The sequence below is a fragment of the Pongo abelii genome, chromosome 8, assembly GCF_028885655.2.
Source record: "Pongo abelii isolate AG06213 chromosome 8, NHGRI_mPonAbe1-v2.0_pri, whole genome shotgun sequence".
In the NCBI taxonomy this organism is placed as follows: domain Eukaryota; kingdom Metazoa; phylum Chordata; class Mammalia; order Primates; family Hominidae; genus Pongo; species Pongo abelii.
The window spans coordinates 52,446,515-52,467,216 of NC_071993.2; the positions used below are offsets into that span (position 1 = coordinate 52,446,515).

Consider the following 20,702-nt stretch of genomic DNA (forward strand, 5'->3'; position numbering starts at 1 on the left):
CTTCCATTTGTTTGTATCCTCTTTTATTTCATTGAGCAGTGGTTTGTAGTTCTCCTTGAAGAGGTCCTTCACATCCCTTGTAAGTTGGATTCCTAGGTATTTTATTCTCTTTGAAGCAATTGTGAATGGGAGTTCACTCATGATTTGGCTCTCTGTTTGTCTGTTATTGCAGTGTAAGAATGCTTGTGATTCTTGCACATTGATTTTGTATCCTGAGACTTTGCTGAAGTTGCTTATCAGCTTAAGGAGATTTTGGGCTGAGATGATGGGGTTTTCTAGATATACAATCATGTCTTCTGCAAACAGGAACAATTTGACTTCCTCTTTTCCTAATTGAATGCCGTTTATTTCCTTCTCCTGCCTGATTGCCCTGGCCAGAACTTCCAATACTATGTTGAATAGAAGTGGTGAGAGAGGGCATCCCTGTCTTGTGCCAGTTTTCAAAGGGAATACTTCCAGTTTTTGCCCATTCAGTATGATACTGGCTGTGGGTTTGTCATAGATAGCTCTTATTATTTTGAGATACGTCCCATCAATACCTAATTTATTGAGAGTTTTTAGTGTGAAGGTTGTTGAATTTTGTCAAAGGCCTTTTCTGCATCTATTGAGATAATCATGTGGTTTTTGTCTTTGGTTCTGTTTGTATGCTGGATTACATTTATTGATTTTTGTATGTTGAACCAGCCTTGCATCCCAGGGATGAAGCCCACTTGATCATGGTGGATAAGCTTTTTGATGTGCTGCTGGATTCGGTTTGCCAGTATTTTATTGAGGATTTTTGCATCAATGTTCATCAGAGATATTGGTCTAAAATTCTCTTTTTTGGTTGTGTCTCTGCCCGGCTTTGGTATCAGGATGATGCTGGCCTCATAAAATGAGTTAGGGAGGATTCCCTCTATTTCTATTGATTGGAATAGTTTCGGAAGGAATGGTACCGGTTCCTCCTTGTACCTCTGGTAGAATTCGGCTGTGAATCCATCTGCTCCTGAACTTTTTTTGGCTGGTAAGCTATTAATTATTGCCTCAATTTCAGAGCCTGTTATTGGTCTATTCAGAGATTCAGCTTCTTCCTGGTTTAGTCTTGGGAGGGTGTATGTGTGGAGGAATTTATCCATTTCTTCTAGATTTTCTAGTTTATTTGCGTAGAGGTATTTATAGTATTCTTTGATGGTAGTTGGTATTTCTGTGGGATCGGTGGTGATATACCCTTTGTCATTCTTTATTGCGTCTATTTGATTCTTCTCTCTTTTCTTCTTTTATTAGTCTTGCTAGCGGTCTGTTAATTTTGTTGATCTTTTCAAAAAACCAGCTCCTGGGTTCATTGATTTTTTTGAAGGGTTTTTTGTGTCTCTATTTCCTTCAGTTCTGCTCTGATCTTAGTTATTTCTTGCCTTCTGCTAGCTTTTGAATGTGTTTGCTCTTGCTTCTCTAGTTCTTTTAATTGTGATGTTAGGGTGTCAATTTTAGATCTTTCCTGCTTTCTCTTGTGGGCATTGAGTGCTATAAATTTCCCTCTACACACTGCTTTAAATGTGTCCCAGAGATTCTGGTATGTTGTGTGTTTGTTCTCGTTGGTTTCAAAGAACATCTTTATTTCTGCCTTCATTTCGTTATGTACCCAGTAGTCATTCAGGAGCAGGTTGTTCAGTTTCCATGTAGTTGAGCGGTTTTGAGTGAATTTCTTAATCCTGAGTTCTAGCTTGATTGCACTGTGATCTGAGAGACAGGTTTGTTATAATTTCTGTTCTTTTACATTTGCTGAGGAGTCAATTTTGGAATAGGTGTGGTGTGGTGCTGAAAAGAATGTATATTCTGTTGATTTGAGGTGGAGAGTTCTGTAGATGTCCATTAGGTCCGCTTGGTGCAGAGCTGAGTTCAGTTCCTGGATATCCTTGTTATCTGTCTCGTTGATCTGTCTAGTGTTGACAGTGGGGTGTTAAAAGTTTCCCATTATTATTGTGTGGGAGTCTAAGTCTCTTTATAGGTCTCTAAGGACTTGCTTTATGAATCTGGGTGCCCCTGTATTGGGTGCATATATATTTAGGATAGTTAGGTCTTCTTGTTGAATTGATCCCTTTACCATTATGTAATGGCCTTCTTTGTCTCTTTTGATCTTTGTTGGTTTAAAGTCTGTTTTATCCGAGACTAGGATTGCAACCCCTGCCTTTTTTTGTTTTCCATTTGCTTGGTAGGTCTTCCTCTGTCCCTTTATTTTGAGCCTATGTGTGTCTCTGCACGTGAGATGGGTTTCCTGAATACAGCACACTGATGGGTCTTGACTCTTTATCCAATTTGCCAGTCTGTGTCTTCTGTGTCTTTTAATTGGAGCATTTAGTCCATTTACATTTAAGGTTAATATTGTTATGTGTGAATTTGATCCTGTCATTATGATGTTAGCTGGTTATTTTGCTCGTTAGTTGATGCAGTTTCTTCCTAGCCTTGATGGTCTTTACAATTTGGCATGTTTTTGCAGTGGCTGGTACCAGTTGTTCCTTTCCATGTGTAGTGCTTCCTTCTGGAACTCTTTTAGGGCAGGCTTGGTGGTGACAAAATCTCTCAGCATTTGCTTGTCTGTAAAGGATTGTATTTCTCCTTCACTTATGAAGCTTAGTTTGGCTGGATATGAAATTCTGGGTTGAAAATTCTTTTCTTTAAGAATGTCGAATATTGGCCCCCACTCTCTTCTGGCTTGTAGAGTTTCTGCTGAGAGATCAGCTGTTAGTCTGATGGGCTTCCCTTTGTGGGTAACCCGACCTTTCTTTCTGGCTGCCCTTAACATTTTTTCCTTGATTTCAACTTTGGTGAATCTGACAATTATGTGTCTCGGAGTTGCTCTTCTTGAGGAGTATCTTTGTGGTGGTCTCTGTATTTCCTGAATTTGAATGTTGGCCTGCCTTGTTAGATTGCGGAAATTCTCCTGGATAATATCCTGCAGAGTGTTTTCCAACTTGGTTCCTTTCTCCCTGTCACTTTCAGGTACACCAATCAGACATAGATTTGGTCTTTTCACATAGTCCTATATTTCTTGGAGGCTTTGTTAATTTCTTTTTATTCTTTTTTCTCTAAACTTCTCTTCTTGCGTCATTTCTTTCATTTGATCTTCCATCGCTGATACCCTTTCTTCCAGTTGATCGCATTGACTACTGAGGCTTGTGCATTCGTCACGTAGTTCTCATGCCATGGTTTTCAGCTACATCCGGTCCTTTAAGGACTTCTCTGCATTGGTTATTCTAGTTAGCCATTCATCTAATTTTTTTTCAAGGTTTTTAACTTCTTTGCCATTGGTTCGAACTCCCTCCTTTAGCTTGGAGTAGTTTAATCTTCTGAAGCCTTCTTCTCAACTCGTCAAAGTCACTCTCTGTCCAGCTTTGTTCCGTTGCTAGTGAGGAGCTGTGTTCATTTGGAGGAGGAGAGGCACTCTGATTTTTAGAGTTTCCGATTTTTCTGCTCTGTTTTTTCCCCATCTTTGTGGTTTTATCTACCTTTGGTCTTTGATGATGGTGACGTACCCATGGGTTTTTGGTGTGGATGTCCTTTCTGTTTGTTAGTTTTCCTTCTGAAAGTCAGGACCCTCAGCTGCAAGTCTGTTGGAGTTTGTTGGAGGTCCACTCCAGACCCTGTTTGCCTGGGTATCAGCAGTGGTGGCTGCAGAAAAGCGGATATTGGTGAACCGCAAATGCTGCTGCCTGATCGTTCCTCTGGAAGTTTTATCTCAGAGGAGTACCCGGCCGTGTGAGGTGTCAGTCCACCCCTACTGGGGGATGCCTCCCAGTTAGGCTACTCGGGGGTCAGGGACCCACTTGAGGAGGCAGTCTGTCCATTCTCAGATCTCAAGCTGCGTCCTGGGAGAACCACTACTGTCTTCAAAGCTGTCAGACAGGGACATTTAAGTCTGCAGAGGTTACTGCTGACTTTTGTTTGTCTGTGCCCTGCCCCCAGAGGTGGAGCCTACAGAGGCAGGCAGGCCTCCTTGAGCTGTGGTGGGCTCCACCCAGTTCGAGCTTCCTGGCCACTTTGTTTACCTACTCAAGCCTCAGCAATGGCGGGCGCCCCTCCCCCAGCCTCGCTGCCGCCTTGCAGTGTGATCTCAGACTGCTGTGCTAGCAATGAGGGAGGCTCCGTGGGTGTAGGACCCTTTGAGCCAGGTGTAGGATATAATCTCCTGGTGTGCCGTTTGTGAAGCCCGTTGGAAAAGCGCAGTATCAGGGTGGGAGTGACCCGATTTTCCAGGTGCTGTCTGTCACCCCTTTCTTTGACTAGGAAAGGGAATTCCCTGACCCCTTGCGCTTCCCAGGTGATGTGATGCCTCACCCTGCTTTGGCTCACGCACGGTGCGCTGCACCCAGTGTCCTGCAGCCACTGTCCGGCACTCCCCAGTGAGATGAACCCAGTACCTCAGTTGGAAATGCAGAAATCACCCGTCTTCTGCGTCGCTCACGCTGGGAGCTGTAGACTGGAGCTGTTCCTATTCGGCCATCTTGGCTCCACCCCCGCATGATATTTATTATTCATATTATTAGTTCTTTTTAGGTATCCGTGATTGTACGTGTCACTCCATCTTTGCTGTTGAGCTACCATGCCTGGCCCAAGATAGAGGTTTCCTTATGTTAGATATTGATATCTTATTTTAGCATTTATTTGTAGCATGTAATGACATAAATGACTGGTTCTACAGGTTCTCCGTAATGTCATAAATGACATAAATGACTGATTGTCCATGTATGTTCATGTGTCTTGATATACTGGTGACTCCCAGTATGCATTTATGAACATGTCTTTAGTTTCTTTTTTTTTTTATTTTCTTTTTTTTGAGATGGAGTCTCGCTCTTGTTTCCCAGGCTGGAGTGCAATGGCGTGTTCTCGGCTCACTGCAACCTCCGCCTCCTGGGTTAAAGTGATTCTTCTGCCTCAGCCTCTGGAGTAGCTGGGATTACAGGCGACCACTACCATGCCTGGCTAATTTTTGTATGTTTAGTAGAGACTGGGTTTCACCACATTGGCCAGACTGGTCTCAAACTTCTGACCTTGTGATCCGCCCACCTCGGCCTCCCAAAGTGTTGAGATTACGTGCATGAGCCACCGCCCGGCCTGTGTCTTTGTTTTCTTTAAGGCACGTGAAGCTCAGTCTGTCCACATTGAGCTTACCTCCTTCCCCTGCTGCTTTTCTGTGCTTCCCTGTCGTGTCAGTATACACCCAGAAACCATGGGACAGTTTAGATCCCTCACTAGGTTATGTTAGTCCTGCTTTTCAAATAGCCTCACTTGTCCCTCCCTATCAGCACTGCTTTAAGTCTGGCTTTGATCATTCAGTGCTGATTTCTATAACCGATCTCCTCACTGCTCTTCCTGCTTTTTCTATTTCTGCTAGCTGCTGTGCATGGACTTTCATTTTTTACATGAAATGTACTTCTTATAAAGACAGGCTTAGCCTGAAGTTGTTGATTCTAACAATGCCATTCAGGATGTTGAGATACAATTTACAGCAGGGAGGAGCAGGGTGCTGCTGGAGTCTGGCACCCTGCAAACAAGGGTACAGGGAGGCATGTGAACTTTTCCTGGGGTGGCCATTCCTCTGAGATGCTGCAGCTGGCATTTGTCTTCTCCTAGCTCCCCACATTGTTATCTGTATTTGTCCAAAGCGTTGTTGTTGGAATGGGCAGAATCTTCATTTATGTTGATCATTTGGAAAGAGCATAGAACAGTTTGACTGTGAAGCCATGCTGGTTGTCTTCAGGATTGGCCTTTCCTACCACTCTCCTTTTAGAAAGGGGATTGTCAGCCTTGCTTCCTCTGAGAGTCAAGCTGCTTACGTATCATACATAAATGTTAGAAAGTATTCAAGGTCCCAGTTGTGTAAATCTGTGTTTGACTGAGGCATAGGGGTTCAGAAAATAATTCTGGAAAAACAAAGCAAACCTGTAGGTTTTTGTGATGCAGTGAGAGACATCACTGCAAATGCCTGGAAAAGCCTGCCGGCAGATGTGCCGATGTTAAGAGCACCTACGTTTCACTCTTGTCACCTAGGCTGTATTGCAATGGCACGATACCGGCTCACTGCAATCTCTGCTTCCTGTGTTAAGCAATTCTCCTGCCTCAGTCTCCCAAGTAGCTGGGATTACAGGCACCCACCACCACACCTAGCTAATTTTTGTATTTTTAGTAGAGACGGGGTTTTGCCATGTTGGCCAGGCTGGTCGTCACGAACTCCTGACGTCAGGTGATCCACCCACCTTGACCTCCGAAAGTGTTGCGATTACAGGCGTGAGCCATCGTGCCCAGTCTGGACACAGTCTTATTTGATCTTCACAGTAACACTGTGAACTGAGTAGACATGATTACCCTTCTCTTTTACAGACGAAACCAAACAGCTTAGAAATTCATCATTTTGCCTAACATCCACATTAGAGCCAGGATTTGAACTTAGGTTTCTGATTGCTGACTTTGTACTCTTTCTATCGTCTTCTTAACACTGGAAGGGTGAGTGAGATAGGGCAACAGTAGCCATCTCCATGTCATCTAGATTAGTTAGATTAGGGATAACACAAAGGAAAAATTAAAATTTTCTCTATCTATCTTGGTCCTTTTGCTATTTCTACGGCTTTTAGTATACTCAAAAGTTCTGCAACCAGCACCATAGTCAATTTTAGAATATTTTCATTATCCTAAAAATAAATCATTGAATCCACTGCTTCCTCCCATTTACCCATACCTACCCCAGCTCTTGGCATGCACTGCTCTACTTTCTGTCTCTATAGATTTATCTCCTCTGGGCATTCCATACAACTGTCATCATGTAATATATGGTTCTTTGTGACTGGCTTCTTAGTATAATTTTTTTCTTTTTTTTTTTTTTTTTTTTAAGACAAGGTCTCACTGTATCACCTAGGCTGGAGTGCAGTGGCGCCATACCGGCTCACTGTAGACTAAACCTCCTGGGCTCAAGCGATCCTCCCAACTCAGCCTCCTGAGTAGCTGGCACCACAGGCATGCGCCACCACACCCGGCTAAGTTTTGAATTTTTTGTAGGGATGTGGTTTTGCCATGTTGCCCAGGCTGGTCTGGAACTCCTGGGCTCAAGCAGTTCACCCACCTTGGCCTCTCAAAGTGTTGGCGTTATAGGCGCGAACCACCACACCTGGCCTACTTAGCGTAACTTTTTAAAGGTTCATCCATATTGTGGCAAGTGTCAGTACTTTATTTCTTTTTATTGCTGAATATGATTCCGTTGAATGGATATAGCTTATTTGATTTATCCATTTATCATTTGATGGACGTTTAGGTTATTTCCACCTTTCGGCTATTATGAGTAATGTGATACAAATATTCATGGACAAGTTTTCATATGAGGAGATGTTTGCATTTCTCTTTGGTGTGTATACCCTAGGAGTGAAGTTGTTGGGTCATATGATAACATGTTTAACTTTTGAGAAAGAGCCAGACTATTTTTCAGAACTACTGCATAGATCCCCACTAGCAGTATATGAGGGTTTCAGTGTCACAACATCCTTGCTAACACTTGTTTGTTTTTTTATTATGAACATAATTAAAGTAATATCTAATAGTTTTGATTTGTATTTCCATGATGGCTGATGATGTTGATTAACCCATTTTTCATTGGGTTATTTGTCTTTATTATTATTATTATTATTATTATTATTTTGGTAGAGATGGGGCCTCACTATGTTTCACACACTGGTTTTGAACTCCTGGCCTGAAGCAGTCCTCCCACCTCAGCCTCCCAAAATGCTGAGATTATAGGCATGAGCTACTTGCACCTGGCCTTGCCCTTATGTTATTGAGTTGTAAGAGAGTTGTTTATATATTCTAGATACAAGTCCCTTATTACATATATGATTTGCAAACTTTTTCTTCTATTCTGTCAGTTGTCTTTACACTTTTTTTTTTTACATTTATAAATAGAGGTTGAGTCTTGCTATATTGCTCAGGCCTTTCTTGAGTTGCTGGCCTCAAGAGATTCTCTTGCCTTGGCCTCCCAAAGTTCTGGGATTATAGGTGTGACCCACTATGACTGGCTGTCTTTTCCCTTTCTCAGTGGTGTCTTTTGAAGCACAAAAGTTTTTATTCTGATGATGTGTAGTTTGTCTGTTTTTTCTTTGTGTGAGGAAGAGATCCAAATTTCTTTTGCATGTGGCTATCCAGTTGTCCCAGCACCATTTGTTGAAAACAGTACTCTTTCCCCAAGAAGTGATCTTGGCACCCTTCTTGAAAATCAGCTGACTATAGATACGTGGGTTTATTTCTGGGCTCTAAATTCTATTCCATTGATATATCTATTCATATTCCAGTACGACACTGTCTTGATTACTGTTCCTTTGTTGTAAGTTTTGCAATCTGGAAATGTGAGCTCTCCAACTTTGTTCTTCTTTTTCAAGGTTGTTTTGGCAGATCTGAGTCCCTTGAATTTCATATAAATGTTCAGATCAGCCTGTCAAATTTCTGTAAAGAAGTCAGCTCAGTTTTTGATAGAGATTGCTTTGACTCTCTATATCAACTTGGGAAGAATTGCCATTTTAACAATATTAAGTCTTCTGATCCATGAACATGGGACATCCATTTCCAGTTTCTTCAACAACCAGCTTTGGCAGTATCTCTTCTAGATGTGAATGTTCATGTTAGGTGTGCTGTATTTTGCAAGTTAGCATTAGTCAAATTGAAGCCCTCATGCCTGGATTGTCAGGCATAGTGCTGAGGTTTAACTGTTACTCTATGTAAAGATTAATTTAGTTGATATAAAAGATGTCTGGAAATTATGCAAAGAAAATAATGTAATATATGATTTATATTTTTCATGTAAATCTTCACATAAAAAATGGCATGGCCTGTCTTATGGTTTGTTTGTAAACTCATTTTTATCCTAAATATGTGTGGCATAGGAGGGAGATTGTTTCAGGCAAACTTATAGGTCTGTTGCTTTGTGGTGGTGGTACATATCAGAAGACTAACTTCAATGGCAGTAAGGAGGGATGACCTTCAAAACTGCAAAAAATTTGAGACCCTCTTGCATCTGTGTTTCTGTGCCATAAATAGCCCTTCTCAGGTTTGTCATGGGCATGTACCAATGATGTAATAATGATGATTATATCAGAAGCACCACAGGTAGCTATTGGCATGATAGGTGTAGGGCTGTGGATATGGTCAGTTTGACCAAGTATTCCAAGAGGCCCCATGGAGTTTGTCATCTGTAATAGAGGACTTTACTGCATTAGCGATGAAAAAACTGCTTATCACTGACTATTGTGATCTCCCAGGGAGTTTAAGGCAGCTCCGCAGTAAGTGCCTCTTGTCTTGTGTGACGTGCTTGAATACAAACATTTAGACTGTTTCTTGGGCACAGTAGTGCTCCATCTTATGCCAGCCTCATCAAAGGCTTGAAATAGAGTAGGTGGTGTGTGATACCTAGACACTAACATCACCTATTCTATTTTCCTTTTTTTGTTGTTATTATCAATGATCACTCACTTACTGTAAAACTAGACTTTATAAACAGAGTATTCTTTTAGCTAATTTTCTTCTGTGTGTTGATCCCTCCCAGTTTTTGTTCCTTTTTGTTGTTCATTGATTCTAGAGTTGTGTGAAGGAAGCCATTTTGTGATTCCTGGTGCTCCTCTGCTTGCTTAGGGACACTACCAAGAGTTGGCACCAGCCTTACAAACACCTGCCTTTGATCCAGAGTAGAGTTTTGGGACAGGTAGAATAAGTGACTGCTTATCAAATGTGACCTTGGGGTTGTCAGGCCCTGTTGTTTACCCTACCTTTTCCTACTGCCCCACCTGTCCCCACCCCCTACCCCAGCACATGGTTAATAAATGAAAATCTCCAAATTCGAGATGCATTCTTTTGGTTGAAGGCTTCCATTTTCTGTTAAAATTTGAACAACATGAAACATTTTACTACACTAAACCTTCTGGATAATTTATGTTCAATTGGTTTTGTATACAGAGTTGGATAGATCTCAGTGGGTAAGTGGGGAGAAAGAACAACACACAATTCAATTATTAGACATTTTGGGGGATGCGTAAGAGAAAACCAGAAAAAGGGCAGGGGTACCTGGAATCACTGAAGACAGTTTATGCATACACTGTTATTTTACCTAAAGGCAGCCTTTCTCATGGTTCTCAGGCATGTCATGGTGACCCTTCATATTCCCTAGGAAACCCTTTACAGCAGTGTTTGGCAAACTATAGTCTTGTGGGCCAAATCTAGCCTGCTGCCTATTTTTGTAAATAAAGTTTTATTGGAACATAACTATGCTCATTCATGTACATACTCTTTTTTTTGGGGGGGCGTTGGGGGGATGGAGTCTCACTCTGTTGCCCAGGTTGGAGTGCAGTGGTGCGATCTCGGCTCACTGCGAGCTCCGCCTTCTGGGTTTGTGCCATTCTCCTGCCTCAGCCTCCTGAGTAGCTGGGACTACAGGCGCCCGCCACCATGCCTGGCTAATTTTTTGTATTTTTAGTAGACAGGATTTCACCGTGTTAGCCAGGATGGTCTTGATCTCCTGACCTCGTGATTCGCCCGCCTCAGCCTCCCAAAGTGCTGGGATTACAGGCGTGAGCCACCACACCCGGCCCATTTACACGCTCTCTATGGGTGCTTTCATGCAACAGTGGCAGAGTTTATTAGCTGGAACACACTTGGACCACAGTGCCTAAAATATGTATCTTGCCCTTTATAGGAAGAGTTTGCCAACAGCTGGTGTAGAGTCTCTACTTTTGAAAGGTTAAATATGGATCATAGATATCTTGAGTTTAATTTGGACTTCCTAACCTCTGATCTCACCATTATGTGGACTCACAGGCAGTGGTTTTAAGGAAAGATCACTGCTCATTTCAGGACAAATGCTTGGTCATGATTAAAAAAAAAAAGTTTAACTTCAAAAATATTCTTAAAATAAATGGTGGCACTGCTTTGTTTTAATCCTAAGTAGCCAATGGAAGATTAATCTCTGATTATACATGTACATGATCCACCTGCCTCTTTCAGGTGCTCCCATCTTATTATGAGAAATGTTAGAATTTTCCCCTTAGACATTCATCTTCTATTGTTTTTGAAGACCAAACATTTATGTTGCCGTAACTTATTTAAATATACATATGAATATAAATATAAAATGTTAAGCTCACTCTTGGAAATTTAAAGTGTTTTAGCTGAATTATGTTTATTCTCTCTTCATTTTCTCTCAGCTTGAAATCCATGGCCCAAAATGACTCTACCAGTGGAGACTCTCTTCTGTGAAGAAGACGACCAGATAAGAGGTTGGGATGAGCATGCCACTGCATCAGATCTCTGCCATTCCATCCCAGGATGCCGCCTCTGCTAGAGTCTACAGAAGTAAGACCAAAGAAAAGGAGAGGGAAGAACAGGTACTGGGAGAACATCTTTTTTAGTTTCATTATTTTTATTAAATTTTTATTAAAGATGACCTAGAACAATGCTTAAACTCTAAAGGTCAGGTTTTCTCTGATAATATACTGACAAGCACACAAATAGTTGTACTCAGAAGGAATTGTCTTTTTGTAGATTTCTAGGTTTTCAGATTTTGGTGTAAACTACTGTGTTTATAGATGGTTATAAATGACTTATCTTCGTTGGTTAAATCTACCTGATTATTTTTGGTTAATCACTGTGACTAAGTTCTTTGGATTCTCAGAACATGATGCTGCTAGTTCCCTATTCATTGTAGTGTGAAATTTGGACACCAGATGGCTGGAATTTCTTAATATGTGTCTTAGTCTGCCCTAGCTGCTGTAACAAAATGCCATAGCCTGGGTGGTTTAAATAACAAGCATTTATTTCTCACAGTTCTGGAGGCTGGAAATCTGAGATCAGGGTGCCAGCATGGTTGGATTCTTGTGAGATCTTACTTCCTGACTTACGAACAGCTGCCTTCTTGCTGTGTCCTCACATGGCACGGAGAGAGGAAGGAAGCAAGCTGTCATGTGGCTGTTCATATAGGAGCACTGATCCCATGGAGAGGGTTCCACCCCTAGGACCTAATTGTCTACCCAAAGCTGCACCTCCAAATACCATTACATTACGGATTAGAGTTCCGGCATAAAAGTTTTGTGGGAAGCATAAACATTTAGTCCATAATAGTGTGTATATGAGGAAGCTATACAAACTTGTTTGGAATAGAAAAAGGAAAATGTCCAACAGACCAGGAAGGGAGATTCTTTTTGATATACACCCTCACTGCAGGTTTACTGTAGGTGGTTATTTAATAAAGCCTTATTGAATTTATCTATTTGATGGGATTTTTAAGGTCTAAATAAATAGCATTAATCAATTATTTGTAGAATGGGGATTTTGATTGGTATTGGGAAGAAAGAGAAACTATTCTGTCTCACCTTAGTGTGGGGATAGTTCGAACACCTAGTGGCAGCCTGACAGTTCAGGGTGTCGTGGAGCACAGATGAGGTGGCAGTAGTGGAAGAGCAGTTGAACCAGGAACTTGCAGGGCCCCATGAGAGCTTCAGCAGCAATGGCACAGGATGAAAATAGTGGTTGTGTTTCTAGGGTCTCAATTGTGGTATCAGGTTTGATTTGAAAGGTAAATTTTTGTCCAGTGGAGCCCATTTTTATTTATGCAGTTTTTCCTGGCACAGGTTCAACCCAAAATCTTTTGCTATGATTTCTGATCCTCCTGTGCTTGGGAGATACTATTCCTTCTGAGTCCCACAAGAAGAGCGAACCCTTGCATTTTACCTAGACTCAAATAATCCACCTGTTTGCTTAGTCTAATCTGTTAACACACCCTCGATGAAGCCCATAACTGTAATCTTCTACAGAAGGTTAATGACTTTTATACAGTAGTCAGTACAGTTGATGAATGAATGAATGAATGAATATGAATTCAGTTTCAGTGATATGGGTCATGTCACTGTGGAGATGATCTTTTATTTCAAATACAGCATGAGAACCTTACAATAGTATACTTTCATTTCTTTCCTTCTGGCCTTTTCATTATTGTCTTTTAATAAATTTTAAACCCTAGAATATATTTAAAAAAATACTTTCTCTTTAAATACTTTTCTTTTAAATAATAATAAAGATCTGTGTACTCAGGTAATTACCATTTCTGGTGTATTTCCATCTATCATTTTTCTTTTGTCTAAAGGACTTTAGCATTTCTTATAATGTGAGTTGGCTGACAATGACTTCTTTCAGCTTTATTTAAAAAATTTTTTAAATTTGTTTCTTGTATTCTGAAGTTGTGCTTGTGGATCAGTGGGTTTACAATTTTCATAGAATTTGGAGCTTTTTGGCTATTCTTCAGATACTTTTTCTGTCCCCACATTCTTTCTTTGAGGACTCCATTATACACATTGACTGGCTTAAAGTTGTCCACTGCTGCACTTTTAATTTTTTAAGGTTATTTTTTCTTTCTGCATTTTATTTTGGATATTCCAATTACGTTGTTTATAATTTCATTAATATTTTCTTTTTCAATATCTAATCTGCCAGTAATTCCATCTAGTGTATTTTTCATCTCAGACATGTTTTATCACTAGACATTTGGTTTGGATCTTTTTTATATCTTCCATGTCTCTATTCAATTTTTTTAGTATATGAAATAACAGCTATAATGACAGTTTTAGTGCTCTTTTCTGTCATTGCTGGCATGTGTGACTATTCTGAGTTTGCTTTTCTCCCTCACTTGATATCTTTGGTCAGTTTTATTTTCATTTTTGTTGTTATTGTTTACTTATTTTTGAGTACAGATCTTGCTCTGTTGCCCAGCCTAGCATACAGTGGCATGATCACAGCATACTGTAGCCATGAACTCTTGGGCTCAAATGATCCTCCTGCCTCAACTTCCCAAGTAGCTGGCACTGGATAAGTTTTTCTTTCGTTTTGTAGAGTCAGGGTCTTGCTATTGCCCAGGCTGGTCTCAAACTCCTGGGCTTAAGCAGTCCTCCCATCTTGGCCTCCCAAATTGCTGGGACTGCAAGTGTGAGCCACTGCACCTGGCCCAGTTTCATTTTTAAGTAAAAGTATTTCAGACTAGTTTTAGATTTACAGAAAAATTGTTAAGCTAGGATGGAGTATTTTCATATACCTGACACCCAGTTTCTCATATTGTTATTATTTATAGATTTAGTACAAGTGCAGTGTTGTTACACCACCTGAATAGTGCACATAAGCGCCCATGAGGTAATTTCTCATCCCTCACCCACTCCCATCCTCCCACCTTTCTGAGTCTCTAGTGTTATTATTCCACTCTCTATGCCCCTGTGTACATATTTTTCAGCTCCCACCTGTAAGTGAGAATATGTGATATTTGACTTGCTCTTTCTGAGTTATTTCACTTAAGATAGTTACCTCCAGTTCTATCCATGTTGCTACAAAAAAACATGGATTTATTCTTTTTTTATAGCTGAGTAGTATTTCATGGTGTGGATTACTTTATCCAATCATCCGTTGATGGGCACTTAGATTGATTTTATGTCTTTGCTATTGTGAGTAGTCCTGCAATAAATATTTGAGTGCAGGTATCTTTTTGATATAATGATTTCTTTCCCTTTGCATAGATCCCCAGTAGTGGGATCACTGGATCAAATGGTATTTCTATTAGTTCTTTGAGAAGTCTCCATATTGTTTTCCATAGAAGCTGTGCTAGTTTACACTCCCAACAACAGTCTGTGAGCATTCCCTTTTATCTGCATCCTTGCCAACATCTGTTACTGATTTTTTTGACACCTGAGTAATAGCCATTCTGACTGGTGTGAAATGGTATTTCATCGCTTTTATTTGCATTTCTAACTTTTTAAATGTTTCTTGGCCATTTGTGTGTCATCTTTTGCAAAATATGTGTTCATACCCTTTGCCCATTTTTTAAAAAGATTATTTTTTTCTTGTTGAGTTGAGTTCCTTGTAGAGTCTACAAATTAGCTTTTTGTAAGATGCATAGTTTGCAAATATTTTCTTCTGTTCTGTAGATTGTCTGTTTTCTCTGTTGATTATTTATTTGCTGTGTAGAAGCTTTTTATTTTAATTAAGTCCCATTTGTCTATTTTCATTTTTGTAGCTTTCCTTTTGAGGTCCTAGGCATGAATTCTTTGCCTTAGGCCAATGTCCAGAAGAGTTTTTCCTAGGTTTTCTTCTAGAATCTTTATAGTTTCAGATCTTTCAGGTCTTTATACTTTCAGGTCTTTAATCCATCTTAAGTTAATTTTTGTGTATGGTGAGAGATACGGGTCCAGTATCATTCCACTGTATGTGGTTACCCAATTCTCCCAAGTATCACATGTAGAATAGGATGTTCTTCCACTAGTGTATGTTTTTGTTGACTTTGAAAAAGATTATTTGCCTGTAGGCATGTGTCTTTAATTTTGGGTTTTGTAATCTGTTTCATTGACCTATGTGTCTGTTTTTATAATAGTTTTGGTTATTATAGCCTTAGAGTACAATTTGAAGTCAAGTAATGTGATGCCTCAAGTATTGTTCTTTTTGCTTACCATTGCTTTGGCCATTCAGGCTCTTTTCTGGTTCCATGTGTATTTTAGGATTGTTTTTTCTAATACTGTGAAAAACGATGTTAGTATTTTTATAGGAATTGCATCAGCAGATTTCTTTGAGTAGTATGGTCATTTTAATGATACTGATTCTTCTAACCCATGATCATGTTTGTGTCATATGTGATTTCTTTCATCAGCATTTTGTAGTTTTTCTTGTAGAGATCTTTCACATCCTTGGTTGAGTGTATTTCTGAGTATTTTATTATTTTTTTATAGCTATTGTAAATGAGATTGACTTCTTGGTTTGGTTCTTGATTTGGTTCTCAGCTTCATTATATCATTGTTGTATAGAAATGCTACTGATTCCTCCTCACAACAAAAAATACAAAAATTAGCTGGGTGTGGTGGCACGTGCCTGTAAGTCCCAGTGACTTGGGATGCTGAGGTGGGAGGATCACTTCAGCCCAGGAGGTCGAGGCTGTGGTGAGCTATGACCGCGCCAGTGCGCTCCAGCCTGGGTAACAGAGTGAGACCCTGTTTCAAAAACAAACAAACAAACAAACAAACAAACCCCAACTAAACAAAAGGAATACTATTGATTTTGTAGGTCGATTTTGTATCCTGAAACTCTACTGAATTAATATCAAATTTACGAATGTTTTGGAGGAGTCTTAGGGTTTTCCAGGTATAAAATGGTATCAGCAAACAGAGATAGTTTGACTTCCTCTTTTACAATTTAGATGTCTTTTCTTTCTTTCTATTGCCTTACTGCTCTGGCCCGATAGGACTTTTAGTACTGTGTTGAATAGGAGTGGTAAGAGTGGGGATCCTTGTCTTCTTCCATTTCTTAAGGGGAATGCTTTCAACCTTTCCCCATTTAGTATGATGTTGGCTGTGGGATTCTTGTATATGGGGTTTATTATTTTGAGGTATGTTCCTACTACACCAAGTTGTTGAGTGGTTTTTATCATGAAAGGGTGCTGAATTTTATCAAATGCTTTTTCTGTATCTATCGAGATAATAATATGGTTTTTGTTTTTAATCCTGTTTATGTGGCAGATCACATTTATTGATTTTTGTATGTTAAACCATACTTGTATCCCTGGAATATAACCCACTTGATTGTGGTGTACCATGTTTTTTGATGTGCTGTTGGATTTGGTTTGCTAGTATTTTCTTGAGCGTTTTTGCATCTGTGTTCATTAGGGGTACTGATTGATTCTGTTTCTGTTTTTGTGTGTCCTTGCTTGGATTTGGTGTTAGGGTGATACTGGCTTCAGTTAGAGAGGATTTTCTTCAATTTGGGGGAACAGTGTTGTCAATAGGATTGGTACCTGTTCTTCTACGTCTCGTAGAATTTGGCTGTGAATTCATCTGCTCCTGGGGTTTTTTGTTGTTGGGAGATTTTTTTAAATTTTTATTACTGGTTAAGTCTTCTTGCTGGTTATTGGTCTCTTCAGGCTTTCTCTTCTTAGTTCATTCTTGAGAGGTTGTGTGTCTTTAGGAATTTACCTATTTCATCTAGGTTTTCTAGTTCGTTAGTGTAGAGATGTTCATAGTAGACTCTGATGATCTTTTGTATTTCTGTGATATCATTTGTAATGTCTTTTTCATTTCTGATTGTGCTTATTTGAATTTTCTTTCTTCTTGGTTAATGTAGCTAGTAGTCTGTCAATTTTGTTTATCTTTTCAGTGAAGCAACTTTTTGTTTCTTTACCTTTTGGGTTTTTATGATCTGAATTTCATTTAGTTCTGCTCTTCATCATTTCTTTTCTTCTGGGTTTGGTTTGTTCTTGTTTTTCTAGTTCCTTGAGGTACTATGTCAGGTTAACTTGTGGTCTTTCTATTTTTTTCAATTTAGGCATTTAACGCTATAAACTTCTTTCTTGAATCCATGTACAGTCAACACTATAAGCTTTTGCTGTATTCCAGAAGTTTTGGTATGTTGTGTCTCTATTTTTATTTGTTTAAAACATTTTTAAACTTCCACCTTAATTTCATCACTGTCCCAAAAATCATTGAAGAGCAGGTTAATTTCCATGTATTTGTATAGATTTGAGAGTCCTTCTTGGAATTGACTTTAGGTTTTTTCCACTGTAGTCTGAGAAGACACTTGAAATGATTTCAGTTTTTTAAATATTTATTGAGGACTTGCTTCATTCCTTAAGATAAGGTCCGTCTTGGAGAATATTCCACATGCTAATAAGAAGAATGTATATTCTGTGATTGTTGGGTAGCTTGTTGTATAAACATCTGTTAGGTCTATTTGTTCTACAGTCCAATTTAAATCCAGTGGGTTTTTTTTTTGTTTGTTTTTTTCTGTCTCAGTGATCTGTCTAGTGCTGTCAGTGGGGTGTTGAAGTCCCCTCTTGCGCTATAAAGGAATGCCCAAGGCTGGGTAATTTATAAATAAGAGATTTTATTTGGCTCACCATTCTGCAGACTGTACAAGAAGCACAGTGGTTGTGTAAAAGTGCCTGGCCTCCTCTCTTCAGCCTGGCTTGTTGGCTGGTAGCAACAGCTGCTCAGGGCTCGGAAGCCTGTGTACTCCCATGTGAGTTTGAGCAATGCCTCTGTCAGTCTCCAGGCAACTCACTCTATTAGGCTGGAGACCTACGAGGGTCAAGGGGGTCTCCCACAGCTAGCGTTGCAAAAGTCCATGGTGGGAATGTGGAGCCCTGGGAGTCTCTCATCTACCCTTTCCCAGCATCTAGAAGCTTCTTCCATCTCTCAGCAATCCTGGCTGAGCACGTCCTTGCTTCCTTCTCCTTTGTGATCAGTGATTCCTGTTGCCTTTCAGTTGAATTCCAGTGTTCTGTTTTAGATGACCTATTTGAAGGGTGAATATCTACTCGCCGTTTTGGAGCTTTCCATGGAAGAGGCATGTACTAGCTGCATCTAGTTAGCTATCTTGAACCAAGCTTCCAGTTTCTCATATTATTAACATCTTAAAATAGTGTGCTGCATTCATCACAGTTAGTGAACTAATATGAATACATTATAGTTTCAAAGTCCATGCTTTATTCAGATTTCCCTACTTTTTAACTAATGTCCTTTTTGTGTTCCAGGATCTCATGTCTAGGATGTAGCATATTACATTTTGTTGTTGTATCTCCTTAGGCTCCTCTTGGCTATGACAGTTTCTCAGACTTCCCTTGTTTTAGATTACCTTGACAGTTTTGAAGAATACTGATCAGGTATTTTGTCCTTCTATGGGAATTGTCTGATATTTTTCTCATGACTAGACTAGGGTTATAGGTTTTGGGATGGAAGTCCACAGATACAATGTACCAGTTCATCACAACAAATCAAGTATACTATCAACATGATTTATGACTGATTTTCTTGACCACCTGGCTGATATAGTGACTGTCAGGTCTCTCCACTATAAAGTTACTCTTTTTCTCCCCTTTTGTACTTTATTCTTTGGAAGGAAGTCACTATGCGTAGCCCACTTTAAAGAGTGAGGAGTTGTGCTCCCCCTCCTTGAAGGTGGAGTCTTTACATGAATTATCTGGAATTCTTCTACATGTCTGGAACCCAAATTGCAAGATTGTCCAAAAAATACATTTTTCAGTTTTCTGCCCTGTACTTCTTGATAAAGGGATCCTGAAAGAAATGATCTGTATCCCAGGATTCCTGAAAGGTGATAAGTAAGAAGGTAATTCAATGATCAACTTATATTTAAAGTAAGCTACATAGAAAATAAAAGTGGTATTTTATATATTTATAAACATTCCTAGTTTTGGCCCTGTTGTCCTGCTACTGAGGTCAAAAGGAGGATTTTACCATGCAGCCATCAGGATGATGGTCACGTAAACACAATTTCGTATTTGCTCTAAAAATACATGAGTGTTGACAGATCATACTGTATTCATTTGTACCTAACATCTTTTGAAAAAATGACCTCACAATGTTCAAGTGATAACAGTATTTTTAGACAGAATCACCACACTTTTACTACTTAAAAAAATTCTCTTTTCTCTCTTAGATAAATTCTTCCCTTTAATAAAAACCTAATATAAGGAACCTGGAGAAAACCTCTTGAATTTTAACATTGCATTATCTCCAGAGCCATGTGGGCAAACTCCCAGTTTAATGCTTGAACCTACTCTGTATTATCATGGCCAGTTTATTTTTAGGGCACCATTAGGGCATCAGCCCTGATGCTAACCCACTACTTCGAAAGGCAGTTGTTCTGTGTTTTTTTGGGGGGGGCTACCGGAGATTTGAGATCCAGTATAAGAACAAACTGTCTGTAGCTTTCTCTTACTGACACTTTTACTCTTTGCTTCCAGGAACTGCCAGTCTTATTCTGCAGGATAAAAATCCCTTATAATCACGTATTATTAGTTGAGTCTCTCAGCATTCTAGTTACTGTCTTTTAGACCATTTCTAGCTTTTTTATAGAAATATGTTTACATGAAGAGATGAATATGCATCTTTAAAATAAACCTGTTGCAGATTACTGTCCGGTTAGGCATCACCATCTGTGAGATCATTTGCGTGGCTTCTTGAATCATCCGTCTACCTTACCTGCAAGGGCCACAAGAGATTAATATTCTCATACTTGGAAACCAGAATTTCTTTGTCACCTGTTTACCTGTCCTTGGTCCCTGGAGTCTTTCACTTCTGCTTCCAAGCATGTTTTTCCTATTTGTTAATCACAGCGATCTCTGAAACCCCTTGGAAGTATCTCCTCGTTGGCTCACACATGTATAGAAAGTTGTAGCATGCTTAACATTTAAGAACCAAAGATGAGTTCTTTACTAAATGGTCATTTTCTGCTTTGTAGGCTTGTTTTCTTTGAGAATAAAGAGAAGTTTTGATGTTTTTCTAGAGATTAAAAAAGAGTATGCTGTTATAAAACATTAAATTCAGGTTGACCCATTTGAACGGCTACATCTACATTTTCTTTTGCATATATAGATTTTTGAAGCTTAAATGCAGATAAAATTATGTGCAACTTTGAGGTCCTGCAATTTTAAATATTCTTAGTAAAAAGCCAACAATGTGGATTCCAGCGATTTTATATATTAGCAGCTTACCTATATCAGCCAGTTCTCACGTAAAACTTGAGAACTGGTAATGGTTTGCTGTTTATTTATTTAGAGTTTAGAGATGGAAGGAATGCACAGAATAACTGTAGCTGACCTCTGTGGATGTTGGTCTAGTGAGAGTTGGCTAGTTAAGAGTTCACATAATCTAGGTAAAACCAGGAGT

General features: G+C 39.5%; 1 protein-coding gene across 10 annotated transcripts in view; it reads left to right on the forward strand.

The window, feature by feature from the left end:
* MARCHF8 (membrane associated ring-CH-type finger 8) overlaps nucleotides 1–20,702 on the forward strand; it is a 142,933-nt gene that overhangs the window by 55,268 nt on the left and 66,963 nt on the right. For 8 of the 10 annotated variants that reach the window (XM_054522213.2, XM_009245335.4, XM_002820679.6 and 5 more), the window contains one exon: nucleotides 11,205–11,384. In XM_054522213.2, the coding sequence (XP_054378188.2) occupies nucleotides 11,283–11,384 (102 nt within the window). In that variant the 5' untranslated portion in view covers nucleotides 11,205–11,282. Of the gene's footprint in view, nucleotides 1–6,864; nucleotides 9,291–11,204; nucleotides 11,385–20,702 lie in introns of those variants that run through there. The other 2 variants (XM_054522212.2, XM_054522216.2) reach the window with 2 other exon arrangements.